The sequence below is a fragment of the Rana temporaria genome, chromosome 3, assembly GCF_905171775.1.
Source record: "Rana temporaria chromosome 3, aRanTem1.1, whole genome shotgun sequence".
NCBI lineage: Eukaryota > Metazoa > Chordata > Amphibia > Anura > Ranidae > Rana > Rana temporaria.
This window is the reverse complement of record NC_053491.1, coordinates 318,237,540-318,252,689: the sequence shown is the minus strand read 5'-3', so window position 1 is coordinate 318,252,689 and position 15,150 is coordinate 318,237,540. Positions and strand designations below refer to the sequence as shown.

The following is a 15,150-nucleotide window of genomic DNA, read 5'->3' as shown; positions in this document are numbered from 1 at the left end:
GCTGTTCATACATTGTATGAACAGATGGTCAGGCATTTCTCCCCTGACAGGACCGGGAGCTGTGTGTTTACACACACAGCTCCCGGTCCTCGCTCTGTAACGAGCAATCGCGGGTGCCCAACGGTGATCGCGCCCGCCGGGCACGGGAGTCAGGGACGAGCGGGGGGCGCGCGCCTCTGGTGGCGCGCACGCGCCCCTAGTGGCCACTTCGAGAGCCGACGTAGAGCTACGGGCTCTCGCGCAGGGGAGCCGACCTGCCGTTGTATAACTGCGGCGGTTGGTCGGCAAGTAGTTAAAGAGGAAGTAAACCCTGATGTGTTTTACTTCCTCTTTTGCTGCCTGCAAATGAAAAGCATAATGCATACTAGCCCATTATTTGACACTTGCCTGCAAAATAATCCAGCGATGTCCCCTGAGTAGGCAGCATCCATCTTCTGGCCCCTCTTCCTTCCAGGCCGTGGACCCCGGTTCTGTGATTCCCCAGAGCCGCGTGACATCACCCCCGCAAATGCGCACGGGAGCCGCCATTAACGGAACAGGCTAGTGAAGAAACGGCACTTAGTTTTGTTTCTTCCCCGCGCATGCGTCGTTAACATTTTCGGCAGACTACAAGTGAAATATCTCCTAAACGTGCAGCGTGCCGCACAGGGCATGGGGTGAAAAGCTTTCACAGTGTATGCCCTGTGCGGCACTCTGGCAATTTCTCATCCCCCTGTATTGCTCTTCGGTTTCCAACGTTAATTCATATGCAAAAAGAGAGGGATCCCAATAGTGTGATACCATTAAAAAAGCATTTGCCTTTATTGTTAAAAACTAGGTACTCACAATTTGGCAGATTGAACAAGCGGTAAAAGATCCTATTTTCGGAAGTGTGTCGTGACCGCGTCTGTTCGCTCGACCGGTTTCGTCATCAGACATTGTTTGGAGCATTTTCACCGCTTGTTCAATCTGCTAAATTGTGAGTACCCAGTTTTTAATAATAAAGGCAAATGCTTTTTTAATGATATCACACTATTGGGATCCCTCTCTTTTTGCATATGAATTAACGTTGGAAACCGAAGAGCAATACAGGGGGACGAGAAATTGCCAGAGTGCCGCACAGGGCATACACTGTGAAAGCTTTTCACCCCAAGAGGGGGTATAGGATCTGGTGAGTGCGGGCCATATCAGAGCACAAAAGAAGGGGGCACTGTGTGGAACACGGCAGCAGTGTTGAAACTGGCCCAAAGCACTTTTTATGCAACACCCAGCACTCTTTTCTTTGATAATATAGTTGCACATGAACTGTTCACTGTAATTTTATTATAATTTAGCACCTGCACTTTTGTAATATCTTATCCTGTATCATCATTATATATATATATATATATATATATATATATATATATATATATATATATATATATATATATATATATATATATATATATATATATAAAATGTTATTTCTTAGCACGCCATTGGGAAGCAAATTTATATATTTATTTATCTTTTTACATTCACTGAATAGAATTTGCCAGGCAGGCGCCAACTTCTACTAATTTCTCCATTCCATTCATTACCCCACCTAGGTGGGATAAACACGTAGAGGCGGCCACCTCAAAAAATTCCATCAACTCTATCACCTAATTTCTACATGAACCAGATTTACTAGGTCCTTTTTTTCTGGTTTTATCAATAAATTTTCGCTGCACATATATTTATCACCTTGGTTCTGTTGCGCGGATTCATTTTACATTTCCATTATACAAATATAATTGGGATAACTTTACTGGTTATTTAAAAAAAAAAAAAATAATTTGTGAAAATATATTTTTCCCCCAAAATATTGCATTTGAAAGACTGTTGCGCAAATACAGTACGATATAAAATATTGCAACCACCATTTTATTCTCTAGGGCACAGGTGTCAAACACAAGGCCCGCAGGCTGAATACGGTCCTCCAGGCCATTTCATGTGGCCCTCGCACCTCTCCTGCAGCTGCAGGACTGCTCCAGCCCTCCTCTGGTCCTACTCCAGACCCTTACATTCTGCTTTCAAGCATTGCATCCAGCTTCTTTCCAGCAGCAGCATAAGGAAAGGGGGTTGCACTGTGATGTACGTTAGAGTGGGGGACTCAACTTCTGATGGTGGGGTGGCTCTTGACATCTAATGTAAGGGGAGGGGATGAGCTGGACATCTAATCTTACAGATACAACCGGCCCTTTTGATGGCAGTCATAATACTGATGCGGCCCACGATGAAATTAAGTTTGACACCCCTTCTCTAGGGTCTCTACTAAAAATATATAGAATGTTTGGGGGTTCTAAGTAATTTTCTAGAAAAAAAAATGATTTTAAACTTGAAACCAACAAATGTCAGAAAAAGGTTTGGTGTTTAAGTGGTTAAACTTTCCCAATTTACACACAGAAGTTTATTCCTTTGATGTAAAAGACAAATTGTCACACTGTTTAGACTTAAAGTTCCACTGATAAAGAATGTTCTGATACTTGGCAGACTGCCTGGATTTTACAGCTGTGGCTTCAGCAGAACAGAGAGAATTCTCTGCATAGAAAGATTGGGAAATACTTTGTCAAGATCGCAATGGGAAAAAAAATTGTGATAGCGATTCTTGGCGATTAATCGTGCAGCTCTAATCCCTGACCTGTTTTTTTTTGTTTGTTTTTTCCTTTTTTACAGTTCATCTAAAAGCATTTTTTTGTGATTTTTAGTGATCCAACCTTAGTACAGTGATCTCCCCTGCTGAGCTGTTGTGTTCTGACAGGGGGCGTCCCTGCCAAAACACTCCGCCATTGGCTGAGAGCACTAATTTGGAGTTGGTCGGCTGCTGGTTTTACAGCATATTTGTCTGGCTTCTGTCGGCCCGGCTGACATGCACTTGGGCCAAATGTCGGCCTGTTTTTAGTGAACCAGACAATGTTTCCCAACATTCGGCCTGTGTGCGGGGCTTACGTTTTTTTTTTTTTTTTTTGCCATCTCTGTGCCATAGCGGAGATGTTTCTTCTCTTCTTGTCCCATAGCCAAAACAAGAAGTAAGAGGAAATCCCTCCAAAGTGAGGGAATCCCATGGTGTCACCAGAACGGTTTTCCCTATTTGAAGATTTCCCCTCTATTTTAATGTCAGCCTAAAATGTGGGATTTTCTTTTACTTTCACTTCGATGATAACAGTAAACAAGACAAATGGAGAGGGTTAGTCTCCCTGGCAGATGGTCTAATTCCTCTCCACTCCACTGACCCCCCTCAAACCCACCCCCTAGAAAACACCCAAAGTATTCTACATACCTGTTCATGCTCGTCCGAGACCTTTGTGCATTCTACTGGGAGCTCTACATGGCCTCATGGCAGAGTTATTCTGCAATCTTCTGGAATCTCTCTTCATTCCCTTGGGATGCCTAATAGACACCATGTCCATTTTTATTAATAATTTATTTCAGGCATTACTGTACATAGCATTGACAATTTATGCAGCGCTTTACTGTACATTAACATCAGTCCCTGTCCATAGGAGCTTACAATCTAAGGTCACTATCTCGCATGCATGCATACATATACTAGAGACAATTTAGAAGGGAGACAAATTAACCAGCATGTCTTTGGAGTGTGAGAGGAAACCAGAGTACCTGGAGGAAACACACACAAGCACAGTGAGAACATACAGGCTCCATGCAGATAGTGTCTTTGCTGTGATTCGAACAGGCAACCTCCAATGGAAACCAAGGAGCTTATTTAGAGTATATGCATAAGGAGATTCTGGCTGAGAGACTTCTGTAGTTTGCTGCAGCTACCAGTGGGTGACACTGGAGCAACAAGGAAAGATGCATACCATGTTTGGGGGTAGACGCTATAAGGTCAGTCTAATCACAATCTAGCTTCCTATCAGTGGTCATCAACCTTGCCCTGCAGGGCCCACTAACAGGCCAGGTTTGCAAGATAACTGAAATACATCACAGCTGATATCATTTGCTCCTCAGTGATTGCAGTATTCTAGACTGCATCTCCCCAAGGTAATACATAAAACCTGGCCTGTTAGTGGGCCCTGCAGGACAGGGTTGATGACCACTGCTATACATCATACCTATATTGTATAATTCTATTTTAAACTTTAGGATTGCAATTCCTACATACTGGATTTTCTTTGCTGACAGGGTAAAGAGCAATTACCGTATATACAATAAACCACAACAAGGCCTGATCGACTCAATGAAGTATGACAGAACCAATCAAAAAATCCTATATGCCAGGGGCTACTGTATATTTCCCAGGTTGCACAAAAGGTTACGAACATTTGTCCTAAGTTCCCTTTTCCTTCATAAGAAGGATTACATTATTTTTTTTTTCGCACTTGCCAGACTTGCTTTCGGCAGCACAGTTCAAATTATGCCTCTAATCGGTGAAATCTATGAAAATCATAAGGTGTCACATAAAAACCTTTGTATTATTCTGAATAGTCTTCACTTCTTTATTTTGATTCCCTCTAATAGTTTATCTGTCCATCACAGGGAAGTGTCCAAGTCCTTTAAAGAACAGAGACTTTGTAACCTTACGATCGTGGTTACCCCTTGGCAATGACTACATGATAATCAATTATTCAGTAAAGCATCCGGTGAGTCTTTTAAATTACTTTTCTGTCTATTGGTTTGCATTGTATATATACACTTTTTTGTAAATTTTTACAATTCTAATGGCATGTACAGTAGTGTGTGAAATGTATAGAATGCTTTTAGGCAAGCATCACATTTTTGTTATTTTAATATGCTATATACTTTTCCTAGGCATTGTATATAATAATTTGGCATTAAACAGGACAACTATTTAGGCAAAATACCTAGGAAATGTGTGCAATATTAACAGTTTCATACTTTAACATTCCAGTTTTGCCATTCTATAGATTGCCTAGGCATTGTAAAATATGCCTAATTTCACACAATATATCAGATGCATACTCTGGGATCTAAGAAATTAAGCTATACCCATCATCAAAGAACCAATAAAAAAAAATCCACAGCTGCTTTGAAGTCAGTCTGATCATTCTTATACAGATATCTTCTGACAGGCTCCTGTATATGTTTGCCTAATTACTAAAGTAAGGAGGCCTCTGATCATCTCTGCATTCCCACTCATCTCCAATGGGGGATCGCCGAATTCCCATCCATCTCATGCAGGGGGAGGGTGGTGTTGGTTTGTCAATGCTCCCAAAATATTGAGCACCAGCCACCACTGCTGAAAACACTGGGGGGTTGTAGCTCTAGAGCTGTGGTCTCCTAACTGTGGCCTGGTGCTAGATGTGCCCTCTCACTGACAACAGTGGGGTCAGGGCCATCTTTTTTTTTTTTTTTTTTTTCTAGATATATTCTTTATTATTTTCATCCCATATAAAAAATCTATTTGAAATGCATGCATTTCTATAAAAAAATACGATACATAAAAATTTTAAAGTGCACATTGTTCCCATATCGTCCCCCGAGCAGCCCCGCAGGGAAGCACCACACACCGCACCACCCCCAACATCCCACCACCATCACCATCCACAGCATAGCGCTCACACCGACCACCTTTCTAGTAGGCAGACTATCCCTGTAGCAGTCTATCTCTCACCAATCGGAGGGGACCCAATCCAGGAGTGTCTAACTAGGGTTGCCACATTGAGTAAAACTTCTTCAAAACATTTCGGTGTTGATACGTCAGTTTTTCACGGATCAGTAGGCTATTGACCCGAGTCGCCCACTGTCTACCCGTTGCTCTTGGAGTGATCCATAGCCTCGCAATTTCCTTATAAAGTGAGCGTAGTACAGCAATATGGCCATTTGCCGATTAATCGGGTAACTCCAAGGCACCAAGCAGGCAAACAACTGGATCCTGTATGATTGGTATTTGAAATACTTGCAAAATAGTATCGAGGACGTACCTCCAGTACCTGAAAAGTTTTGGACACTTCCATAGCATATGTAGGAGATTCCCAGTATGTGCGTTGCATTTTGGGCACAAGGGGGTGTCTCTAAGACCCCATTTGTGTAATCGGGCATGTTTTCTGTACACTTTATGTAAAAGATACAAATGAGACAACCTCTGTGATGCAGAGACCGAAACCACAGGAGCAGAAGTCAGGCATAGCTCCCAAACCTCTCCATCAATAGGACCCAGGTCACGTTCCCACCCTCTCCTGCAGGGAAGTTTACTCGCATCATGTGTGGAATTAAGTAATCTGGCGTACACCCTAGATATCATGCCCGTCCTTTCATCCGTCGGGAGTGCCTCCCTCATCAGAGGGTGTACCGTCTGAACAAATGGGGACAACCTACTCTCGCAATGTATAGCATGCCTTAATTGAAGATACTGATAGAATTGGGAGTTATGTAGATGAAATTCCTCTTTTATATCTGCAAAGGATTTAAGTACCGTGCCGGAGTATAGCTGAGCGATATAGTGAATTCCCGCTTCCTTCTATGGGCTGAACCCCCTGAGTTTAAAGAGTTCCTTAAAATATTTATTTCCCCAAATTGGAGTAAACGGACACACCGCTCTGATTTTAAAAATAGACCGTACACACTCCCATAGTTTATTCAGTAAATTAATCGTGGGGAGGGTAGTTGGAAACTGTGTGAGGCCCGCCTCCAGATACACCAAAGCTGGAAGATCAGAATTCTCAGGGACTATCGGTGACCTAATCTGGTCAGATTCATCCACCACCCCCCAATTACCTAAGTGTTGGAGCTGCGAGGCTATGAAGTAATACCTAGCATGAGGAACCACCATACCACCTTGGTCCTTTGCAAGTTGCAAAGAGCGCAAGCTGATACGAGCCGGCTTGTTACCCCAAATCAACTCCCTGAACTGGGCGTCTATTCGGGTGAACCACATGTGTGTTATCCAAATCGGGGTATTGTGGAAAATATAAAGAAGTTGAGGTGCCCATATCATGTTGATTGAATTAATTCTACCGGTAGTCGAAAGCGGTAGTTTCCTCCAGGCAGAGTAATTCAACCAAAGCTTCTGGAGCAACGGGGACAAATTCTTAACAAGATATTGAGTGGGGTCCGGGGTTACCGTATACCTAAATATCGAAATTCATCTACCACAGCAATGTCTTTCACGCAATCAGGCAGGGGACCCGGTAAAGGGTCCAGGGGCATAACAACTGATTTATTCCAGTTCATACTAAAACCCGACAGCCGACCAAAATCGGCTATCAGGTCCATAACATTTTGCAGAGACCCAACAGTGTCACCCAGATATATCAGCGTGTCATCCGCATAGAGGGGAGACAACATCCTTTCTCGGCCCTCTTTGAAACCCCACTATGTCCAGCGACTCTCTGAGCCAGGGCAAATAGGGGCGACAAAGGGCACCCCTGCCGAGTACCTCTCGCAAGACGGAAGGAGTCTGATACATCACCATTAATGCGCAGTCTCGCCGTCGGGGAGCTATATAACAATTGGACCCATTTCAGAAATGAGGGACCCACTCCGAACCTAGTCAAGACCTCCCAAAGGTAGGGCCATTCCACACTGTCGAACGCTTTAGCAGCGTCCAAAGATAGAACCGCCCTATTACCCGTATTGTCTGAGGGAACCTGTAAATTTAGAAAAAGTCTGCGTAAATTCTGAGAAGTAGATCTCGTAGGAATAATGCACTGCTGTTTTTAAAGAAGTTGTAGAGTCACCCAAGAAAAGCAGGATATCATCTGCATAAGGTGCAGTTTTTTCCTCTCCTGCCCTTCTCTGGAACCCTTGTATGCCCTGTGTAGTTCTAATTGCGATTGCCAATGGCTCTATTGCCAGGGCAAAAACAAGGAGAGACAGAGGGCATCCCTGCCTTGTCCCCCTTTCTAGCCTAAACAAGTGTGAATATTCGTTATTAATTAAAATTTTTGCACTTGGGGCATTATAAACCGTTTTTACTCACCTGATGAAAACAGAGCCAAATCCAAACTTCTCCAGAACATACCAAAGATAATCCCACTCTAGGCTATCAAAACCCTTAGTGGCGTCTAGGGATAGGATGGATCTGTCCCCTGTACAAGTTTCTGCATATGTTTATGTTTATTCTCGCCGCCAGTACCCTAGCCAGAATTTTTGAGCATAACAATGATATCGGTCTATAGGATGATGTATCTAATTGATCCTTTCCTTCTGTCTGAAGCACTATAATGGTGGCTTCTGACATCGAGGGAGGAAGCCGCCCCCCCTTCTGGTGCCCAGTTCAACACCTTTAACAATTCCGGGAGCAACACCTCGCCATATTGCTTGTAAATCTCTACTGGTAAACAGTCTGGTCCAGGGGACTTCTGGTTAGACATCCCCTTTACTGCCTGTTGCAGTTCCTCTAACGTAATTGGGACTTCTATCTCACTTCTATCCTCTTCTGTTAAAACTGGTGTTTCTATTCTTCTTAGGAACTCATCCATCTGTAACCTTTCATCCCCTCTTTTGGATTTATATAAATCTTGATAGTATGATACAAATGTATCTAATATTATGGATGTTTGGGAGGATATCCCACCCTCCTGCGTCCTAACTGTGGGAATACCAGAAGGGGCCGTATTGGTTTTAGCTAGAAGAGCCAATGTATGGCGCTTATTTTCCACTTTCCTATTAACCACCATTTTATACTCCTGCTGCTTCTCAAGCCGTTTCCTTTGTTTAATCAGTGTTCGATCTTCCACATATTGTTTTTCTGCCTCCAGCACCTCTTTCCCAACTTTCTCCTCCGATTCCCTAGAGTTTGTCTTAATTTTGGCCACCTGTTGAATCAATATTCCCCTAAGAAAAGCCTTCTTTAATATTGATTGGACCCTGGGCAAACCTTTTCTTGTTATTTTTTTTATTTTTTTTACTGATTAACAATTAAAAAGAAGAGTTTCTACATTGGCCACCAACGTAATAGGGGTTTACACTGACCACTAATGTAATGTGGGTTTACACTGACCACGAATGTAAAAGGAGCATTCACAGTAACCACCAATATAAGGAAGGATTTACACTGACCACTAATGTAAGGGGAAATTTGCTTACCTTTGCAGAACAGACTGATGTTAGGCCCAATGATCACAGTTGTAGGCATGACTTTCAAGCATTCCCAGTGGGCAGCATTCAGCAGAAGTGATGGTGGATATGACCCCAGGGGGGTATGATATACATATGAATGCCTCCTCTATTTACATATCAATGGCGTCATTAATCGGCTATTTACATATTAATGTTGTCACTATTTACATATTAATGTTGTCACTATTTACATAGCAGTGCAGGTTATTTGCATGTAAACACAGGTTCTGTAGTTAAGTCATCTGTACACAGCAATAGGGCAGAGCTGGGTAGCATTGGTAACAGAACTTCACACTGAGATATCTGGACACAGAACGGAACTAAAACTTTAAGGGACAAGGGATTTTAAACTGGGATAGTTGGCAAGTATGAGGCAGCTGATTTGGGACCCACAACAATGATGGGGCACTATTTATTTCCCTGATGCCAACAATAGGGAACTATTTATTTCCCTGATGCCAACAATAGGGCACTATTCATCCCACTGATGCCAATGATGGGGCATTGCTCTCAGGGCATTTTCTACTTGTATGGCGTTCATCTGTATGCAATTGGGACGCGCACAAAAAGTGCATGCCCGGAATCAAGCAGAAGAGCCGAACTGCCTATTGAACTTCATTGATCTTGGCTCGTAGTACGTGTACATCACCGCGTTCTTGATGTTTGGAATTTCAGACAAGATCAGAGTGACCGTGTGTATGCAAGACAAATTTCAGCCGTTTTCCTGCTGAAAAAAAACCTGCAGTTTTCTTGGCGGAAATCGCGATCGAGGCATTACTGTTGATGGTTTCCCTTGTTCCTTTTGCCTTATTTTTACAATTGAATGTTGGTTGAAAGTGTTGAAATTGCCTCCTAACACCTATGCTAATAAACCTATGTAAAAAAGATGAATACTTGCCTATTTTTATCTTTCTCTGGTCTGGTCATGTGATCCCTGTGTCAGCCACTGGTCTATCTGTTAGTGCTCTCCCCTGCAGCCGCCGCTGACTAAAGGGAGTCTGATCACATGACTGAACTGGAGTGGGCTGAATATAGAGAAGCGTATACATATTTATTGTGGGTTTTTGGGAGGGGGGGAGCATTTTTAAGACTAGTTTACCTGAAATTCTCCTTTTAAGGAAAGGTGGTACTGAGGGATCTTTGGTAATTGGGGTGAAATTCACATTCAGATGCCAGATTTAATGTGCCAAAAGATGATATTCCAAATGGCATGGTATCTCCTGGGAGTAGTTCCCAGTGCTGTACCATTGCCGCTAGAATAACCAGCTATAAATTGTCTAGATATGGTAAAATGGGATTAGAAATATTAGAGCTTTAAACATTGCCAATTCAAAAATCGTTTTCACTTAAAACCATTAAATGAATTATAATGTCATGTATTATAATGTCACAAAAGTACAGAAGCGTCTTTGAGGCAACAATAGTATTCAATGGGAGGGCCTTAAAAACACATTTTCTTTCTTTTAACAACTGCCTTCATCTAGTTATCTAGTTATTACTTTTCCATTAAATAAAGCAAAAGTGCTCACGACTGTAAAAAAAAATAAAATAGCATAAACAATCACACTTAAAGTGGTTGTAAACTTCATATGCATCGATTCTTAAATACATGCACCATTTTATAGTTTGTTTTGCAAAAATCCAAAATGGTGTATTGAAAATACACCATTTTGGATTTTTGCAAAACAAACTATAAAATGGTGCATGTATTTAAGAATCGATGCATATGAAGTTTACAACCACTTTAAGTGTGATTGTTTATGCTATTTTATTTTTTTTTACAGTCGTGAGCACTTTTGCTTTATTTAATGGAAAAGTAATAACTAGATAACTAGATGAAGGCAGTTGTTAAAAGAAAGAAAATGTGTTTTTAAGGCCCTCCCATTGAATACTATTGTTGCCTCAAAGACGCTTCTGTACTTTTGTGACATTATAATACTCCTGTCTTTTCATCTCCAAACCTGTCACCACTCTCTGAAAATCTCCGGTCCATGGGTGTATCAATGGACTGGAGCACAGGATGGAGCACAGGATGCAGAGTCATGACATCACTGGCCCTACATCTCAGCTCTACACTCACACACTAGCTCTGGCCTAGCAGCGTGCACAGTGCTGGAAATGTTTGTGCACATCACTCCTTGCTAAGAGGTGGGGTGTACAGCTGGGAGGGTGGGGCCAGTGATGTCACAGATCAAAGATTTTCAGAGAGCTGTGATAGGCCTGGGGATGAAAGTACAGAGGTAAAAATGCAGCACTTTTGGATTTTTACAGAACAAACTGTAAAATTGTACGTGTCTTTGGGAACTGATGCATCATGCATATGAGGTTTACAAGCACTTCAAACTAAACACACTTTTACACAGGCTGGGGCAGTAGGGCACGCACACCCTTCACTTATACTTGTGCATGAGTCTCTTCTGCGTGCCTGTCAATCAAAGGAGAGGGGGCATGGTGACACACATTTTTTGCATGTGTCGTATTTTTTTAAGCAGAAAAGCAGGGAGGAGTACAGATGACAGCCTGCTCATATCTCTGCCAGACCGTGCACAAATAAGTTGTGCTGCTTTGCTCAGTTGGCTAAAATTATCTTTTTTTTTCTCATTGCTGTAGATTAGCCCAGTTTGCTTAATTTTGATGCAAAATTGGGTTTGCGAAAACACATTCAATTGCATGAGGTGCAACTGTTCCTCTTTTGAAACCATGTCTTTTTGTCCCTTTTTTTTTCTCTTTGTTTCATTTTAGTCTAATGACTAAAAAAGGATTTTTGCATATAAATTCTTCCTGACACATGTAACTTGGTGTTTTGCAGGTATGAGTGCTTTGCCTGCATACTTGGTGCTAACCCTCTTTCTAATAAAATAAAGTTGGAAGGTATGCCAATAGGTGGGCCTCCTGACCTTGTGCACTATGGAGTATCAGCATCATCTGTAACTGAAGTACGGTAGATGTAAACCCAAACTGGATGAATTTAGTTTGCCAAAGGATTGAATATCAACAATTACCATGCCTTTTTCGTCTTCTCAGAATATACAGTTTTTAAATATTTAACACTTTAAAGGTCATATGAGATGCAGGCTCCTGTTGGGCAGGCACTGCTTTACATTTAGAGGGGGTCTGAGTGTTAGTTGACTCAGACATGTGTAATTATGACCAAATTTAGCCTCTGTTCCAGCCATGGCTGTGCTGGGAGTAACTACCAATGTTCGCCTGGGGGGTGTCATTACCACCCCAGGCCAAGGGTGGCAACAGCAGAGTCAGGGTGTATTGGGTGCCCCCCTCGGCAGCCAATCAGTGGGGGTGATCATCCCACTGTGCATGCTGGGGAAGGGTACTTAAGGGACAGGCGCCACTGGACCGGGGTTGTCGGTCTGTCGTCCCACACACCTTGTGGGACCGGGGTTGTGATCTATCTAGGTAGGCCCAGTAGTCAGACTGGGTCTGCGCTTTCAAGTAGATCCTGGGCTGTCTGTCCTGCGGGAGGAAGCAACTTGATGAAGGAAGCCAGGGGAGAACCTATCCTGGAGAGGACCATGCAAGAGGCTGGTATCTTGGGAGAAGGCCTGGAAACTTCATCGAAGGATGCACCATACACTGAGAGGCTTGATGGTGATCGCCTGTAAGATCTGAGTTCTACAGAAGTTAGGCTAGAAGAAGATCCTGGACTGCCGCACTCCTTAAAACGATGTCTTTATTGTACAAATGAAATCCAAAAAACAACCAAAGCGATGCAGTCAAAATGAAGTGAACAACAGGAAAAAGGTGGCAGACATGTTTCACATCATGTGATGCTTACTCGCAGTCACTTCATTTTGACTGCATCGCTTTGGTTGTATTTTGGATTTCATTTGTATAATAAAGACATTGTTTTAAGGAGTGCGGCAGTCCAGGATCTTCTTCTATCTAATGCACCTGTGCAAAGCCAGCACCCTTTTGGTTTAGTGGGACGGAAGCAAAGCCAAGGGATCAGCAGTTTTTAGAGCGGTATCATCTCTCACTTCTACAGAAGTTATTCTGAAGAGATCCGGTTGCTGAATCCTGTATCTCCTCACAAGGGAAAGTCTGTGGCAGAGACTGTACTTTATTCCGTGCGCCATTCCGACTGCTAGGCCAGTGAGAGGGACCAATCCGGGTGAGCAATACCCACTCTGGCTAGAGTGGCGACGAGAACTGTTTGCTGGAAGCAGGAGTATTTCCTAATTGAGATTATACACCTGAACCTACAGTATCTACACGTTTACCCTTCCAGCCCTCCACCGATTTTCTTCTTTTCTAACCCAGTTCTGCAAATAAATCTAAGAAAAGAAAGTGTAAAGTGTGGGCATTGAACTTTTTCAACTCTCTTCTACTACCCTGGACGGCGAGGAAATAGAGGTAACATGCCGCCCGAAATATTCAGCAGCTCCTCCGGGGGTAGTGCTACACAGATGATTGGGTTTACATCTGCTTTAAGTACTCTGTATGCTATATAGGCAACAGAAGCTTCAAAACCTAAGCGTAGGCGGACCCTTCACCTTCACACTTCTTACCCAATAGTATTAAATAATTTAGTCTGGAAAAATAAACATACAGTAATTTTTTTGCTAATCTAAAAAACATCTTGTACACCAGGCTAATTGTAACTAGAACATTTTCTGTTTGTAGAAACATCCTCCTCGCAAGGACTTTGTGAGAGCAGTTTCCTTGCAGACTGGATATCTCGTTCAAGCCAATGGGGAAAACAGCTGCGTACTCTATTACCTCACACAAGTCGACCCCAAAGGTAATTCCAGAACACTGTATATCGGCTTTCTATTCTGTCTAATTATCTAAGTGCTGTTAACAAATCTAATCATTGGAAAGGAATTGATCCACTGGGTTTGAGATTTGACCTGGATTGGGGAGATTTAAAGAACAGCAGGTGTTTTTTTTGTGAGTATAACCCTTTCCGCTGCCTATACTTGAACTCTACTTTTTGACTAAAAAGGATGTGTGACCCTCCACTTCTGAAAGATATTACCTGTCCCCCGGTGGATGGGCTGATATCCCCAAAACTACAGGGCAAAGAACATATGGGTATAAAGGCCTTGACAATGGGTGGGTACTTCCAGAGGAGGTGCATGAAACGGTGGGGATCAGACTGTTCTGCACCATCGCAGCTGGTGGCAGAGCATATGAGGAGGTTTGTGCGCATGACACAAGGTGAAACTTCATGCCTTTTGAGTGGAGAAAAAAAATGTCCAAGTCACTTATATACTGTACATTGCTTTTATCCTAACAAACCACCTTCCATGTTCTAACCTGCTTTTGTTTAGCAAAATTCACAGGAGAGCCAGTTCCTAGAATGGTCTGTTGCCAAGTGGGAAATTGTACCTGCTATAATCATAAGAGCATCACCATACTGTAATATGATAATAAGTGCTATGAAAAGCAGTGAACCAATCACTTAAGGAGGGAAGGGGATTTGGGAGAGCATATTCTGCACATAAGCATAATTCTACAGTTGTTTCCAAGATGGAATAGAAGCAACAACTGGTTGCGGCACGAAATCGGAATGAGATTTTTTTTTTTTTTTTTTTTAATAACAAAGGAAGTTTGGTGGTTACATCAAAATCAGTTTAATCCTTTTAACCACAAAGATTCTGGCTGAATTATTTTAAAGTTTAAAGTGGAGGTTCACCCAAAAAATAAATTTTTAACATCAGATTGAGGCTATTTAAGGGGAGCAGAAACGGGTATTTTTTTTTATAAATCAATGCCGTACTTACCGTTTTCGAGATAGATGTTCTCCCGCCGCTTCCGGGTATGGGCTTGCGGGACTGGGCGTTCCTATTTGATTGACAGCCTTCCGACCGTCACATACAGCGCGTCACAATTTTCTGAAAGTAGCCGAACGTCGGTGCGCAGGCGCCGTATAGAGCCGCACCGACGTTCGGCTTCTTTCGGTAACTGGTGACGCGCTGTATGCGACCGTCGGAAGGCTGTCAATCAAATAGGAACGCCCAGTCCCGAAGATCATACCCGGAAGCGGTGGGAGAACATCTATCTCGAAAACGGTAAGTACGGCATTGATTTTAAAAAAAATACCCGTTTCTGCTCCCTTTAATTAGGCTCAATCTAATGTTAAAA

At 42.6% G+C, this 15,150-nt stretch overlaps 1 protein-coding gene across 1 annotated transcript in view; it reads left to right on the top strand.

The window, feature by feature from the left end:
* LOC120932504 (START domain-containing protein 10-like) overlaps positions 1-15,150 on the top strand; it is a 115,357-nt gene that overhangs the window by 90,615 nt on the left and 9,592 nt on the right. Inside the window, exons 3-4 of the mRNA XM_040344958.1 lie at positions 4,501-4,604; positions 13,687-13,804. Coding sequence (XP_040200892.1) covers positions 4,501-4,604; positions 13,687-13,804 — 222 coding nt within the window. The remainder of the gene's footprint in view (positions 1-4,500; positions 4,605-13,686; positions 13,805-15,150) is intronic.